The sequence below is a fragment of the Myotis yumanensis genome, unplaced genomic scaffold (assembly GCF_028538775.1).
Source record: "Myotis yumanensis isolate MYYU_CA2020_CCGP unplaced genomic scaffold, mMyoYum1.0.hap1 SCAF_1, whole genome shotgun sequence".
Classification (NCBI taxonomy): Eukaryota; Metazoa; Chordata; class Mammalia; order Chiroptera; family Vespertilionidae; genus Myotis; species Myotis yumanensis.
This window is the reverse complement of record NW_027223752.1, coordinates 221,518,738-221,535,305: the sequence shown is the minus strand read 5'-3', so window position 1 is coordinate 221,535,305 and position 16,568 is coordinate 221,518,738. Positions and strand designations below refer to the sequence as shown.

At 37.3% G+C, this 16,568-nt stretch overlaps 1 protein-coding gene across 6 annotated transcripts in view; it reads left to right on the top strand.

Moving 5' to 3' along the window:
• PCDH7 (protocadherin 7) overlaps nucleotides 1-6,078 on the top strand; it is a 433,237-nt gene extending 427,159 nt beyond the window's left edge. For 3 of the 6 annotated variants that reach the window (XM_070398251.1, XM_070398244.1, XM_070398236.1), the window contains exon 3: nucleotides 1,757-6,078. In XM_070398251.1, coding sequence (XP_070254352.1) covers nucleotides 1,757-2,133 — 377 coding nt within the window. In that variant the 3' untranslated portion in view covers nucleotides 2,134-6,078. The remainder of the gene's footprint in view (nucleotides 1-1,756) is intronic. The other 3 variants (XM_070398266.1, XM_070398258.1, XM_070398301.1) reach the window with 2 other exon arrangements.
• The last annotated feature ends 10,490 nt before the right edge of the window (nucleotides 6,079-16,568 follow it).

Sequence of the window (16,568 nt, the reverse complement as noted above, 5' to 3'; positions counted from 1 at the left end):
GCCACAGTGGCTCAAAAATCAATGGGCTGACAAACATCAAGATTTCAGTTATCCATCTCAGAAGGAAAAATTGCTTGCAACACTGGACTGCCTTATACAGGAGATTTGGCGGAGTAACACTTGTAAAACTCCTATACAAATGATTGCCAAAATAGGAGTATAATGTTAAACTACAGGGGATGGTGTGGAGCAGCGGTTCTCAACCTGTGGGTCGCGACCCCTGAAAATACATCCTGCATATCAGATATTTACATTACGATTCATAACAGTAGCAAAATTACAGTTATGAAGTAGCAACGAAAATAATTTTATGGTTGGGGGTCACCACAACATGAGGAACTGTATTAAAGGGTCGCAGCATTAGGAAGGTTGAGAACCACTGGGAGAGACAAAAGCAGAAAATACAAATATATTTGGGATAATTTATGCAACTTCCTCTTCTATTTTAAACTGAAGCTACGGGGATTATGTATATTTAAATCTCAGTAATTCCATTTGTTGTGAATATATTTGCAGAGGTCAAAAACATCAGTCTTTTAAATCCCAAGTCTTGTAACAAAATGATATGGTATGATATAAATCAGAGCAGTCATGTTATGTTTGTCTGTTTGACAACAAATAAACTATAAAATATATTAGATAAAACCCCATAGGTTATTTTCTTACGATCTGTTGGGTAGAGCAGGTTTTTTTTTTTTCTCTCTCTCTCTCTCTCTTTCTCAAACAAAAGCAAAGTCTGTTAAAAATATATATATATATTTGTAATAGTAAGAAAATCCATAACTATTCTCCAAAGACAGACACACATAATGATTTTAATTATACGTGTATGTAATTCTTAACTGCCATCTTTAATTCTAATTCCTAAGAACTCTCTAGATATGACTTAGCCTTACAGAAATAGAAGACATTTTCCATTTCACTAGGCAACAATACCATTAATTAGGAATGCAAGCAATTTCATCAAAACTCTAAGAGCTTGACTATATATATATACCCAATACATTGCATTTCACATAATATTTCATTTAGCAAGCACCTTTACAAATGTATTTCTGTGTGAACACTCAGAGGATTATCCTACAGCACGTATATATTGTATATATTAGGTCATTTGACATGGTGGGGATGGGGGATTGGTGGGCTAGGGTGGGAGAAGTGGTGATATTGTTAGTATGCTCACACCCATAACCTACTTGTACTTGGATTTTTTTACCACATCATGTGCTGTCAATTTAGGTTCTACTTCTGAGTCACCCTGATGTTTTAGAATGTATTTTAAATTTAAGGTTTTGCATATTTGCATTCTATGAATAATGCATAAGCAGGACGGAATCCATTTGGCAAAAGTGCACGATTCCTGGGATAATTTACAAATACAGAATATTATATATTTGGATTTAATAACTTTCCTTATGCATGTGGAAAAATGTATACCTATACAAATACCCATATATCCTTTATTTATTTCTATCCCTGTCCTGTTAACAGATGCATGAATTCCTGACTCTTCCACACAATTAAATTGATCAGTTTTTGCAAAACCTTATCTTTAATGGACATGAAATGAAAACTGTTCTGTGGGACAATGAACTGCAGGGTGTTTAAAGAAGGGAACAGACTATATGTATGTATGTGTATATATGTATTCATTCATTCATTCATTCATTCATATATTCCCCCTCCAATGCATACAGATGAGGAAAGCCTGTTGAGGAAGGCCCAAATTTAATGGCTCCCTGTCCTTGAATTTCAGATTCAAGACCTCTTCCAGATGTAGCCCTGACTGGGAAGTGCACCCGTGAGTGTGACGAGTACGGCCACTCGGACTCCTGCTGGATGCCGGTCCGCACTTCCCCGGAGAGGAAGAAGAGCCAGCCCAAACTCTCCACCTTCATGCCTGTGGATGAACGAGGGAGCCAGGAGAAGCTGGCCAATGGCGAGGCCGCCCTCATGGGTGACCGCAACAGAAACCTCCTGAACAAAAAGTTGACCTCATCCTATGAGACCTTCAGCGCAGCTAGTTTCAGCAAAAATGAGGAAGCCAACCCTGAGGATATTCCCCTCACCAAAACAGGGGAGTACAAGCCATCTCCTGTCAACACTCTCACTAGAAGAGAAGTGTACCTGTAGGCGCTAAGGAAGCCACAGCAGAGTTCTCTTCACAGGAGGAGAATGAGGGGCAAGGAACCTACCTTACAGAGCAAAACCGGTTCGTTAGAAAAAGGGGGCTACCAAAGAGACAAAGCTCTGCCTGCCCCTCCCGCCTCCAGACCAGGCCTCTAGGGATACTGTAGCCTGATCGTAATGTACAATGTAGAAACCATCCTTGTGACTTGCATGTCTGACCCCTTCACTGATTCCCAGCACCTGCTCACCCTCTTCCCACCACCCCCTAAAAAAGAAAAAAGAAAAAAAAAAAAGATGGTTGCAAGTTTCTTCATTGGTAATAAGCCTGATTAGCAGAACACAACACACTCCCATTATCCCTAAGCGGAAGCATGATTTTAGTCACTTTGATTTCGTTCGACTGTCATCTGACTGGTCAAAAGAGGTAGAAGAAGTAAAATATATATTTTAAACATAGTATCAGAATCGGATTGAACACTGGGAAAGGCAGTCTCTCAAAAATGATCTAGCCCCTCTAAAGGCACAGTCTTCTGCATGGGGCTCTCTAAGAAGCACGTTTGGAAAATCACGGCTTTAATATTCCATCAAAGACTGAGAGCGAAACAACACCCAGTCAGAGAGTGCAGTCCCAAAGTTGGCCTAGGTAGTTCTTTTCAAGCCAGGAACGTCAACTTCAGTTCCATACACTCACTGGATATTCTAATCATACACACAGTCTTGACCACATGTGTCAATTACACTAATTATAATTTGTAAACATTACAGGTATATTTTTCAGAAAAGCATCACTAATATCAAGGAACTGGAACAACTGTGTCATTAAAAGGCCAAAGATCGTACAGCAGATCAGGGAATTCATGAAGTAGATTTGGTCTTGACTTGGTAATCCATTAAGCAACAAAAGCCACCGAACCCATTCTTGCACAGAAACGCTCAAACACTCGTTTATTTTATATTGTCTCCAGCCCCAGAAAACATGTATTTTCTTTCTAAAATGGATTTTCTTTGAAAGTTCAAAAGTGAAAATTAATGAGACGTATTTTTGGTATTATAATAGGCAATTAGTTGAAGTTCAGGTTTAGTTTCAAAAGACATTATCAGGGAAGATTCTACTTCTTAAAATCATGTTTGTTGGTAAGGAGTGAAAGAAAGATACATTGGCATGCAGTCCGATAAATTAAGTTCACTATTATCCTTTTGGAAGATGGGTTATGCTTGCTGGTCTCAATTAGCAACATTTCAAATTACCAGTTGCATTTTTCATGTGTTCAGTGCACACTGTTATATAACACAAGTGCATTAATTTTGAATCCTGTGCAGTATCACACTAGTTTGAGATTGACAACATTGAAACAAGACGACACCCTAATTGACTTTGTCACTAATGCGATTTGAACGTCATTTAATATGTGTCTTAAAACAAATCCAGACTGCACATGGAAGAGATGAGTTCTGGGCAGCAACATGTCTCACAATATGTACATCTCAAGTTGAAAAAAATATGCATTTTTTTTTCCTCAATGTAATATAAAGACACAGAATATGCAGATTTTTGAGTCACTTGCTGTATAGAGGATGATTTCATGCAATTGGAAATTGAGCTGGGGCATTCAGACAGAAGTGACCATCTAGGGACAGAATAGGGGACCACAGGGGAGGAGAGCTAAGTCCCCATCACTGAATGTCTGTAACCTGGTGAAGGCATAGCCTTAATGGCTCTCTAGCAAACTGTAGAAACAATGTAGCTTTGGGTAGTTTCATGCTTTGCAGAATTTCTTAGACTATAAAGTGAAGCAGCCTGGAATATAGGTTGTTAATTCACTATAGGCCATCAAAATGCTTATCTTTGAAAATCACTTCTCTGTTTGGTGGGGTGTTCTTTTGGGGTCATTTCCTTATGATTTTTTTTTAAGTGAAGTTTTTATTTTGATGTTAGTTTGTGTATAATAGGATGAAAGAGGATGTGTAATTGAAACAAAAAAAAACATTGGACTAAAATATCAATAATTGAACATGTTCATGTTTGATTATTCTTTACATTATGGAGAGATGCAATTCTAGTAATTTGTTAGGAAACTGCATTAAAGCAGTTCTGCCTTGTATAATCTGTAAGTACCTATTAAGACAAAATACTTCTAAAGATACTTATGAAATGTATACATATTTTTCTTGCACGCTACAGGAAATAATTGCATAACACAGGTGTTCAAACTTTTTAAATGCATTTTTTTCTTTCTATCACGAGACACTTGAAACCATTAGATAGCTCATTTCACTCTATCTTAAAACCCTTCTGTTGTCTATAAAGCTAACACAGGTCATACTGGACCTTCAGATTAATCGGATTCACATTCCTCAATGACATTTGCACCACATTCAGGACAGCTATGTCATTGTCATTTAACTCGTGAGCCTCTCTTTAGAACTAAAATGGGTGTGAAAGAATAAAATTTCATGTACTGTAAGTATTTGCAGTAATTCTAGTAGAATTAGCTATCATAACATGTTTATTATACAATGAGCTGGCATGACACAGAAATATATTTTGTGTTTGTATGACTTTTATTTTGAATAGGTTAAATATGGTGCCACTCCATATATAGAGTGCTTTTGAAAAAAAAATTTAAAAAGAAAACAAAAAATATAAATAAATAAATGAGTGAATGCAAAATAAGCAACTGTGCCTTTTATACCTGTTGTTATGGTAAAAAAAAAAAAATGGTTGTTGGGTTTGGACAATGAGGGGAAATGGGCTATTCCCAACTTTTTTGATCCTGTATATTTATCCATGTTTATTTTCTGAAAATAATAAATAATATATTAAAAATTTGCCTTCTGACAAACTCAGATAATGGACCAGTCTTAGCTATCGTTCATCCATCCAACAAAATTAAGGCGTTACTATGGACTGCTTATTTCTGATGAGAAGGCTAAAGCATTTATTGTCATAGTAAAACAGGAAGATGTTATCAGGGGTGAAATCAGTCCATCTTGCAAGATAAAATATTGATTTCGAATTTCTATTCTTGATTTCCTTCTTGTTGTTATTTTTCTGTTAGCTGCTGTTTGGTTTCGGTTATACAGGATATCAACCATACTTGTTTTCTGTACACAAGGATCTCAAGTGAACTCTGCATGCACTATACATTAGGACACATTTATAAATTAATGAGTAACTATATAAATTTATGTGTTTTACAACGTCTGTAGCATCGATCTGAAACCATTCTGAACCTCCAGATATCATTTCTGTATGGTTTGCGACTGGCCTGCTGCCTGAGTTTCAGAACACAAGGGAGGCATTATTTTTATGGAAAGAGGAACTAAGATGGGACTGCCCGTGTCTGGCTGAGACCCACTCTAGAAAGCTGATTTATAAGAGAATAGGAAAGTAAAACACACAGAGCAGAAGAAACTGCCAAGAATCCAACAGCCATTCTGAAACAGTCATGAGAAATCTCAAGACCTAAGTAGTTTTCCGTATATTGTTATCAGTGATAAATGTGCATTGTGTCCTTAAGGGGGACATAAAACATGAAGATGAGCATGAATATCATGGAGCTGGTCTGTTGTGACCCAGGCAGAGGTGTATGTAACATCTGGAGGAAGGCATCATTTTCCCAGCTACCTAGGGTTTACTTTCAGAGGACTTTTTCCTACATTTTAAAGCACTTACATTCAGTGTGGTACGATCTGTTTGTAATGTTCATCATTGACTATTGTTCTGCTACTTGGATGTTGATAGTGAAGCAGAGAACAATTTATCATCGTTTATTATGAGTCACTATGCACGCAACTATGCTAAACATGGCGAAATGTATTAAAACACTCGTCCAACTATTTATGAAATACTTTACATAATTTAATTTGCTTTTGTACAGTTTTATGTAAATAAATTGCTTGTCATTTTTGTCTCTGCAAATTAAAATATAACATGGTCAAATGGTTTCACACTTGTAAGTGTGCTTCTCTGTCGACAGCTAATTCAGTTTTGATTGGACGAGCAGTGAATGGATGTATGTACCAGTTTGATTGAAAACAGCTTGATTTCTGCTAAATTAAGATACAATAAGGAAAATAATGCTGTAGCAATTGTTGGTTTGGGGCCAGGTGCATACCTGTCTTGAGTTCTTCAGTCTCATCAAAATAATTCCTGAGACAGCTAGCTGACTTTTAAATCGTAAATGTAGAAGAACTTATTATCATTAAGATTAATTTTTTTTCAGAGAATTTTCCCATTTAAGATAAAATTAATTCTAAGTCAAAATGTATCTCTGTAAAGGCAATGTTTGTTTGTTTGTTTGTTTTCATCTACAGCAATGACAAATTTTAAAAGCTTAGACTTAAAAAAATTTATGTCATGTGAGATGTAGAGAAAAAACCCAAAGCAAAAAATAGAATATTTACTTTGCTCATTTTTCTTTGGTTGAGCTTTCTTTACTTGTTATATTTTTAATGATTTGCTATCTTTCTTTTTTAGTTATTCTATTAGCTCTTTGTTATCAGATTATGCACCTAATTATAATGGTTATCTTCTTTGTGTATGAAATTAGTATCTATGTAACCAAGCAACTTCTCCAACCCAACTCAGAAATCGAAAGGAGAAAAATTGTTTTCTATACAGGTTGGGGCAAATGTAGGTTTACAGTTGTTTGTATGAAAATGATACAATAATTAATAAATAATAATACAAGAATAAACTTTCATACTCACAACTGTAAACCATTTTTGCCCCCCCTTATATGAATAGATTATATGGGATTTTTGTGTCATCTTACAACAGAACTGCTAAAATAGACTAATGTGAAAAAAATAACCATTCTGAGGAAACTTGCCTTGAAGTTTCCCTACCATTCTTTCCCTGTCTTGGATAAAAATTCAAAATAATTTATATAGACTTGCATATTCTTTCTTAAATCAAAGGTGTCCTTACAAATTGATTTTGGCTCCAGCCTTCCTTCTCTAAAGAAGGAATTAAGAGTCCATCCCAGGTGAGGGCACATATAAGAAGCAACCAACAATGCATAAATTAGTAGAACAACAGATCTCTCTCTCTCTCTTTCTCTCTCTCAAATCAATAAACAAAAATTTTGAGAAAAGAGTGAGCATGGTGAGAAAGTCTGCTTCAAGTTATAATAAGGAGAAGAAATGACGTGAAGAAATGCTTTCACTTGGCTTCTGTTTTTCTAATGGTGAGAATCAAACATCAGCACATAAATCAATGGAACAGTATATAAAATGAATGCACTATCTCTTCTTCCTTTAAACTCTCCGTATAGATTTACCAAACATATTTCTTCACCCTGAAATTGCATTCTTAAGATCATTTTTTGAAAAAATCTCAAACATGTAAAACTACAGTAATACACTTTAGAACAAACATGAACATGAAGCAGGCCAACAAAGCTGCATGTGTTACTCCCAAGGCTTAGATGTGATTGTTCTACCATCTCCGAGTGATTGGAAAGAGTTCCATCTAGTTAACTTAGAAGCTTTACTTAGCACAATGACCTGGTTACACAGTATCTTACATTTATAGCACACGATATGGTTTCCAAATGTTTTTGCAAGATGTATCACAACTTTCCCACAATACCTGCAACAAAAGCTGTAGAAACCGCTAGATGAACCATGTGTGAAGGTACCTTTTCCTTTTATTAAATAACTAGAAGCCTGATGCATGAAAATTCATGCAAGAGTAGGCCTTCCTTCCCCCGGCTGCTGGCACCGTCTTCTCTCGGGCACCCGGGACCCGAGCTTCCCTCCTCCAGCCACCAGCAGGCAACTGGGTCCCAGGGTGTTTCCCTCTCCAGCTGCCCCCAGGCACCCAAGACCCAGGCTGGCTTCCCTCCGTTCCTGCCTTGGTCAGGAAGGATGTCTGGAATGACATCTGGAAGACGCCCTGTCTAATTAGCATATTACCCTTTTATGACTATTATTATTATAGATTCTTAGATTGAATAGAAATTTGAATAAAAAGTTCTGCTATATTAACATTCTCCCTCTACTACCAAATTAACATCCCTCTTCTTCCATTGAATACCAATGGAAACATTTTGCATGATTTAGCCCAGTGACAAGGAAAAGAAACTACCCATTTACCTGAATAAAATAGGCATTTGGTAAAGTGGGGATTTGGGGAAAGGCACTAATTACACAGATGGGCAGGTGATTATCTTCACAATTCACTCTGGCAGGCGTCGTTACTTGTATGGCATTTCTGAGAGCAAACTGGAAATGTTTAAAAATATATATAGCCTAATTTCTTCCCGCTGAATTCCTCTTCCCTTCCCAAATCTTTCTTTTGGTGAACTTTGGCTGGATCAATAGTCAGTATAGATTTGGGGAACTGAATAATCACGACTGACAGCACTATCAAAATTGATCAGATAATTGTAGAATTCCCAAATTTACTTTGTTTTCAACAAGCTGACTTCACAAAGAAATCCATTTATTGTTTATCTGGTCTCTTTTCTCGTTTTGAATTTATCCCTTTTGTGTTCCCATCTCAAAGCCCTCTGCCAATCTCTGAGAAGTTATTTGCTCTGTGTTTCTTCCCTGTCAAAAGCAAACGTAGTTTCCCCTGCAGGTGGTGGGATGTTAGGTAGCTAATCACAAACTAGAGAATTTGCAACCCAATCAGCTTTACTTTAATAGGAATTCACAGTATCACTACTCCAGCACTAAGGAAGCAGAGTGAATAGAGACTCCACTTACATTTGTTTATTTTCTCTTATCTTTATCCCTACTCTAATGCTTGTTTATAAACTGCATGAAGGAAGGTGATTAACCAAGATAATATAAAATTTCTAAGCTGCAGGGAGTGAGGAAAGGATATGAATGTAAAATGTGGAAAGCTGAAAAATTATGCTCTCTTTTAAGCCTAATTTTATTTTTTTCTTGTTGTGCTACTGGTAATGTAAATTTTATTCATTGATTGAATTTAATATGTGTGACCCACGCAGAAATAATTATGTCTAGTTATTGAACCTCTTGGAGCAAAATATAGAAGATGCTTAAATGTTCATAAATGTAAAATTTGCCCCCAATACTCTCAGATGATACTACACAAAAAATTATCGTTTACTTGTGATATTCATTTTTATTTTATTCCATTGAAAGTTATGATTCAAATGATCCACTACCAGGAAAATCTTAAGAAAGATGTATAAGGTGAAGAGAGAAATGCCAGATATAATCTTAGAGATTAAAGTGAGCTTTGAAAAAAATGAAAATGTTAATTAAGGTGCCTAATTTTAGAAAATAGTCCACTAAACAACCACGCACTGAAGGGTTTTGGGTTTGTTCCCAGTCAAGGGCATGTGCCTGGGTTGCAGGTTTGAACCTGGCCCTGGCAGGGGCACATGCTGGAGGCAACCAGGCAATGTGTCTCTCTCACATCGGTTTTTTTCTCTCTCTTTCTTCTCCTCTCACTTCCACTCTTTCTAAAACAAAATCAATGGAGCCCTAATTGACTTGTCTCAGTGGGTAGAGTGTCAGCCTGCGAACTGAGGAGTCCCGGGTTCGATTCTGATCAAGGGCATGTACCTTAGTTGTGGGCTCCATCCCCAGTAGAGGGCATGCAGTGGGCAGCTAACGGATGTTTCTCTCTCATCTATGTTTCTAACTCTCTATTCCTCTCTTTTCCTCTTTGTAAAATCAATAAAATACATATTTTTTTAAAAGTTTTAAAAAATCAATGGGAAAATATTCTCTGGTGAGGATTAACAAAAATGAATAAAGAAATTAAGAGACAAAAACAAGGTGTTTTATTTTGCTAATTTAATTGAAAGTACATCATAATCACCTTGTTGGCTTGGCTCAGTGGATAGAGCATCAGCCTATGGGTTCTGGGTTCAATTCCAGTCAAGGGTACATGCAAGTGTTGAGGGCTTGATCCCCAGTAGAGGGCATGCAGGAGGCAGCTAATCAATGATTCTCTCTCATCATTGATGTTTTTCTCTCTCCTTCTCCCTTTCTCTCTGAAATCAATAAAAATATATTTAAAAAAAGAAGGTACATTACAATATCTCAGACAGTAAAATTAGTAGTAACTTGATAGGATAATGTCAAGTTTTTTTCCCTAAAAGTGTTACTTGGAATATTTTTATTGCAGTTTTATAGATGGTGATAAAAATTGGCCATGTATTTAAATCATTTTATAATACATTTATGGAAATGCATTGAGGGCAAAAATTACTAGAAAAAAGTAAAAAAATCAAGTAAATAGATGGCTTGGTCATTTACTTATGGTTTTAGCACTTGTCTTTCAGACAGAAATGGGATTTGAAGGCTTTTCCAGACCCGACAGTACAGCTGGAATATACGAGAATAGTATTTCTTAAACTGGAGTTTGTGATCCACTGAGAGACTATAGAGCAGTGGTTCTCAACCTCGGCTGCACATTAGAATCACCTGGGAATCTTTTTAAAATCCTGATTTCTGGGCCTCTTTCCGGAGGGGATTTCTGGAGGCCCAGAAATCAGGATTTTAAAAAGGTTCCCAGGTGATTCTAATGTGCAGCCAAGGTTGAGAACCACTGCTACAAAGTGTTACAGATCCAGGAATCTCATGAGAATTTTTAAAGTTTTATTAATATGACTAGAGGTCCGATGCACAAATTTTGTGCACTGGAGTGGTGTCCCTCAGCCCACCCTGCACCTTCTCCAATCCAGGACTGCTGGCTCCTGATCACTCACCTGCCTGCCTGCCTGATTGCTCCCAACCACTTTTGCCTGCCAGCCTGATCATCCCCTAACCGCTCCCCTGCCAGCCTGATTGATGCCTAACTGCTCCCCTGCTGGCATGATCACCCCCAATTGCCCTCCCCTATAGGCCTGGTCCTCCCCAACTACCCTCCCCTGCTGGCCCGATCACCCCCAATTGCTCTCCCCTGTAGGCCTGGTCCCCCCCAACTGCCCTCCCCTGCAGGCCTGGTCGCCCTCAACTGCCCTCCCCTGCCGGCCATCTTGTGGTGGTCATCTTGTGATACATGGGGAGGCCATCTTATGGTGGCCATCTTGTGGTGGCCATCTTGTGACAATGTGGTGACAGCCATCTTGTGACAACATGGGGGTGGCCATATTGTGATGATGTGAGGGCATCGCACGAGGGCCACCTAGGTTTTTATTAGTATAGATGATCAAAGTGATATTTTAATAGAAATAGTTTTCAGTGATAATTCTCAGTTGAAGTTGAATTTACCAGAATGAAATCTTCACCTTATATGTGAATATTTATTCATCCATTATGCAAACAATTATGTTCTCTAGAGTCCAAAAGGAATTTTTTTTTTTCCTTTACAGGGGTCCATATTTTACTCAGTTGTGAAAAAAAAAAAAAAAATCAGATAATTGGATGAGAAGCAAAGTATTAGACACATTAATGTAAACGATTAACTAGGAAATATTAACATATACAGAGGTTGACAAACTTTTTAAAGAAGTACCAGGTAGCAAAATCTTCCAATAACTTAAATGCATGAATATCATTCTTAATTGAGGAGACATACAAAAGTAGTCAATGAATGATAATTTGCTGACACTGCTATACACCAAAACTATTTCAATTGATACTAATTTTAGAATCCATCATCCAAATTCTTCTTATATTTCCCTTAAGTATGTATGTGTTTGATCAGGACAGTACTTATTTGTGGCTTTGTCCAGCAATGACACTAATAATCACCCTCAAAGGTTACATTATGTGGTTACCACAGTATCAGGGTCCTTCCTTCCCATTGGCCAGCTGTGTAAAAATCTCAACCCCAGATCACAAACATTGACTCTATCAGAGATACAGGTGGATGTGCACCAATCTTTAGGCAACTGTAAAAGAGCTCATAATCTTCTCAATATAGGAATTGTCATTGTCCATATCATAAAAATATTAAAGAGTATCTTATTCTGGAAGTTCTCAGTTTGGTTTAGAGGTGGGGATTTTACTTTTTTACACTGGATCAAAAGCTTTAAACATACTTACATTTAAATGCCATAGATAAGGGCTCATTATACTATGTTAAGTAAAAAATAATATAAAGTTTCATATTTAGAGCATTATATATACAAAATAAAAAGAAGAAATACCGTGATGAATGTAATGGCATTCTGGAAATGAGGTTACCTTTTTTTGTTTTTCAAATTGTATACATGAATATGATTTACATTAACAATATGAAAAAGTGAACACAAAGAAGTATTCTAAAATTATGGGCAGTTGAGTGAATAAACTCAAAACTAATAAAAGAAACAATTTACTTCTAAAGCTTTAAACGCTTTTCATCTAATAGTACCTGCAAAGGAATAGTCATTATTAAAAAGTCTTACATAATCATTTTAGGGTTACATTTGACATTATCTATTACTTATCCCAGCAAAGTGAATATTATATGCTGAATAACTTCAAGATTGTTGCTACCCAAATGATGTCTATATACACTGCTAAGCCTTTAAATGTGAAGTGTGTATTTTGAGAGAAGTAACATATAATCATGAAAAAATAAATTGACACCTATAATGAACCTATTATCTAGGATTCGAACAACATAGAAATTATGGATGGGTGCTTCGGTGTGTAAATTGGATTATTTCAATATGAATTCTCCAATATGACCATTTCTGAAGCTTCAATCTGGGTATTATTATAGATGTTGACTGTATAATTCTCAGGACTAGTTGGTTTTGTTAAACCTCCAGAAATGCAGGTGCTGAAAAAGGTACTATAAAAATCTATGCCTGGTATAAGGAGCAATCGACATTCTCATTGACTAAAATAATCTGGGAACATAATTGGAGGAAAGAAAAGATAAATGCTCAGCCATGAGGGACAGGTGCTGTCAGTCCATAGTCGACTTAAGAAATAAAAAGGGCAATTGAGAATGCTACCATATTGGAAAACTTGCTTCAAGGCTGTTGATGTTGTTGGCAAAGCGAGTGTGAACAGGGTGAGCAGTATAGCTCTTTTCTAAAAAAGCTCATTCCTCAGTGAGCCATCTTTTTTTGTCAGACGAGAGCTAAGCTCCTGCTATGTCAATTACCGGGATCCACAGGGAGATATTTAGTATACTGCCTGTTGATGTCTTTCCTTAAATTGCCTGGAATACTCCAGGCTCATTTTTTGCTATTTTTCTCCATCTTTTATTAGATGAAAACAAACAGTATCACAGGTGATTTGATTTTTCTTTCTGCTTAGGATTTATATATGCTTCACAGCCAGCATTTGGTATCCTCAGGTTCAAAGGCTCTAAGTCATCAGAGAAATGCTCCCACTTGACTATAACTGTAAGTCAGACGATTATAATGATAGTGGCACAGGTGGGAAAATAATCTTCACTCTATTGTAATCAGAACTGACGCTGACAAAGAATCATGCATTGCTTTGGTGTTTCAATGGCCATGAAAGCACCAATTTATACTTTACCTTTTCAAGAACAGAAAGGGATGTAAACAGAAGGCTATGGTACTCAGGTTTAATTTCTATCTGAATTACAAATATAAAAAGATTAACTCAGGATAGTGGATTGAAGCCAAATTACCAGAAGTCAATATGGAAATGACATTTGCATTGCTTATTTTCATCAGACTCCTAATGAAAAGACCTTGATCTCTGCGACTCTTGCTCCCATAGCATCATGGCAAAGAATTCCCAGGGCTATGACTCCTTCCACACAGATGAAAATAACCAGAGGAATCAGGTGGGACATATTTACTTTGCCCACATCATGGTCAATTTCTGCCTAGATAGTTCCATTAGCTCCAAATTTATTTTTTTCTTTCAGCTGCAATTTGACTCAATTTTCACCAATATGTAAATTTTGGTTATAATTGTATGAGGCACAGCATAATTTCTAAAATTCAAATCAGAAAATGTATTTCAATTACATTTCAATCATGTGATGTCACTTCTCAATCTTCTCCAACTGTGCAGGGAAACAACCTTCTGGTGACCTCATCTCTTGAAATTGCCCTTCCCATTCTGGCTCTCAAAGTTGTTTCTCTTCATTCTCAATCTATGAGGATTATTTAATTTGGAACAAAATTTCTGAAAATGGATCATGTCCTTCCAGAAAAGTTGCTCATATATCTTATTTCCCCTCAACTGTTTAACATTGTGCATTTCCTCTAGGAAATGAGAATATAGTTTAATACCCTAACAAAAATATATGAGGTACACCAAACACAATGCTGGATATCTGGGATACAGTAGTGAGCAAGATATGGATGGTCCCTTCTCGTATAGAGGTATAATAAAGGTGGGAGGTAGCCAGAGTGAGGGGGCAGCATTGAAGTGTTATGAACGACATAGCACTGGGTACTTTGTATGTTCAAATGCTGAGAACATAAAAACTATTTAGGATAATTTGTGAGGCATCTATCTGAGATTTTTGCAATGGGAATACCCATTCAAGGAGGCATCCAAGTTTAAGAATAGGGATAGGTAGATGGAAATAAAGGATGAAGAAATTTTCAGGCAAAGATAACTGTATAACGAGGCCAGGGTTCTGAGAGAGCAGGAACATTTGAAGAATTAAAAGAGTATCAGGATGGGGAAATGATAGAGAACAGAAGTGTGTGCAGGTATTTTGTGTGTGGGGGGGGGGGGGCGGGGGGTTGATGGGAATAATGGTAAAAAGAGTATGAATTCCAAGAGTTTGTTCTCTGTTCCCTTCCTGAAAAATATCTGAATATCTTATGATTAAATAATTGCATTATTTAGTGCCCTTCTGTTCCAAGCAACCCAGATATTTTTAGGTTATCTCAGTAACTAAGAGAGTTCAGGGTTCATTTCAGCAGCTGAATCCTCAGGGAACTGAATGGTTATGCATTACACCATCCAATTTCAACACTTCTATTCATCTCCTGACTACCATGGCTCCGGGTGCCTTTATCTCTTCTTGACCACCGCTGTGACGTGGCTCACCTCTGCCTCTGCTGCCATTCTTGCTGTTGTGGCCAATCATTGTACTCTTTAGACAGGCTCTGTCCAATATGGTAGCCACTAGCCACATGTGGCTATGGAATATGAGTTTAACTCAACTAACATTCTTCAGTCTCAGTTCTGTTATGGTCTGACTGAGTTTGGCAGAATACTTGAGCTCATAGGTGGATGGTCATTCAACTGGCTGCTTTCAGATCATCATTGCAATCAGTTGAGTCCGTGGTAAGATGAAAACAAATCTGATCAGCTAACCACAAGGAAATAATCCCTAAATCTGCTGCTTTTAGTGGCAGAAGAAGGCCACAGAAATCATTTCATACATGTACACACATTTTTCAACAAATATTTGCAACTGCGCTTAATGCTAAAGATACAACTTTGAATAAGACCTACTCATGAGTGCAAGGAGCATGTTCATTGGAACATTGGTAATACTAAATTCAATTATAAATATCACAGTAAAGAAATCCATGTCTATGGTTCTTAAGGTATAAAAATACTAACTGGTCTGACTTGGGCAGCTATAACTTATAAAGAAAGTTCATTAAAGGTTAACAAGGAAAGATGAAGAAGAGTGAGACAGTGAGAGAAAAATAAATATTCCAAGTACAGAAACAATGGTAAAGGTTAAAGGTGAGGAAACAAAGAAAACAGAGGTTGTACCTGCAAGTGTTTAGTGTTCCGAGAGCACAATGTGGATGAGGGGCGTGAGTCCCCTAATACAGCAATCTTGCAAATGCCTTACTTCTTAGCTCCTTTTTTGCACCCACATTGTAGTACAGTATTTAATCTTTCTACCACACTGTTGTGATACATCACTAATGGTGGACATCTGCTCTTTTAATCAACCAAGCATTCCCTCTACCTTCTTGTTGTAAAATCACCCTCTTTTTCCTCTGCCGGTATCTGCAGTAAGAGTCTCCATTTTCCCCTGGACACATGCTTGTGGGGAGGCGGGGGGGGGGGGGGGTCTCAATCGGGGCCAATTTGACTCTCTCCAATTCGGAGGAGGATCCAACAACAGAAATAGGTTTTGACCCTATTGATTCGGATTGTGACACCCTGAAGATCATGCCACAGTGTCTGCAGCCTAGAGCCTCAGAGCTGTTTCCATGGAGCCCAATGAGGATTTACCTATCACCTGCCTTTTATTAAATGTTTTAATCCTAATACCTCCAATATGTGCTTAATGATAGTGATTGAAGGAAAAATCGAATACCAGAAAACAGATGCATATATGCTCAGAGTTCTATTCATACTGCATTATCCTCCTGCCTTTCCAGTGGTTTCTGCCCCAATCTCTTCATTCCACACTGAGATATTCAGTTTCTGAAACTTGTCTTGTGTGATTCAGTCTCTGAGTAAATTTTGTCCCCATCTCAAAACATGTGCTCCCTGAACCCCTGTCCAAATCCTGCCATGACATAAAGTCTAGACTCGCAGGGGTGGGCAAACTTTTTGACTCGAGGGCCACAATGGGTTCTTAAACTGGACTGGAGGGC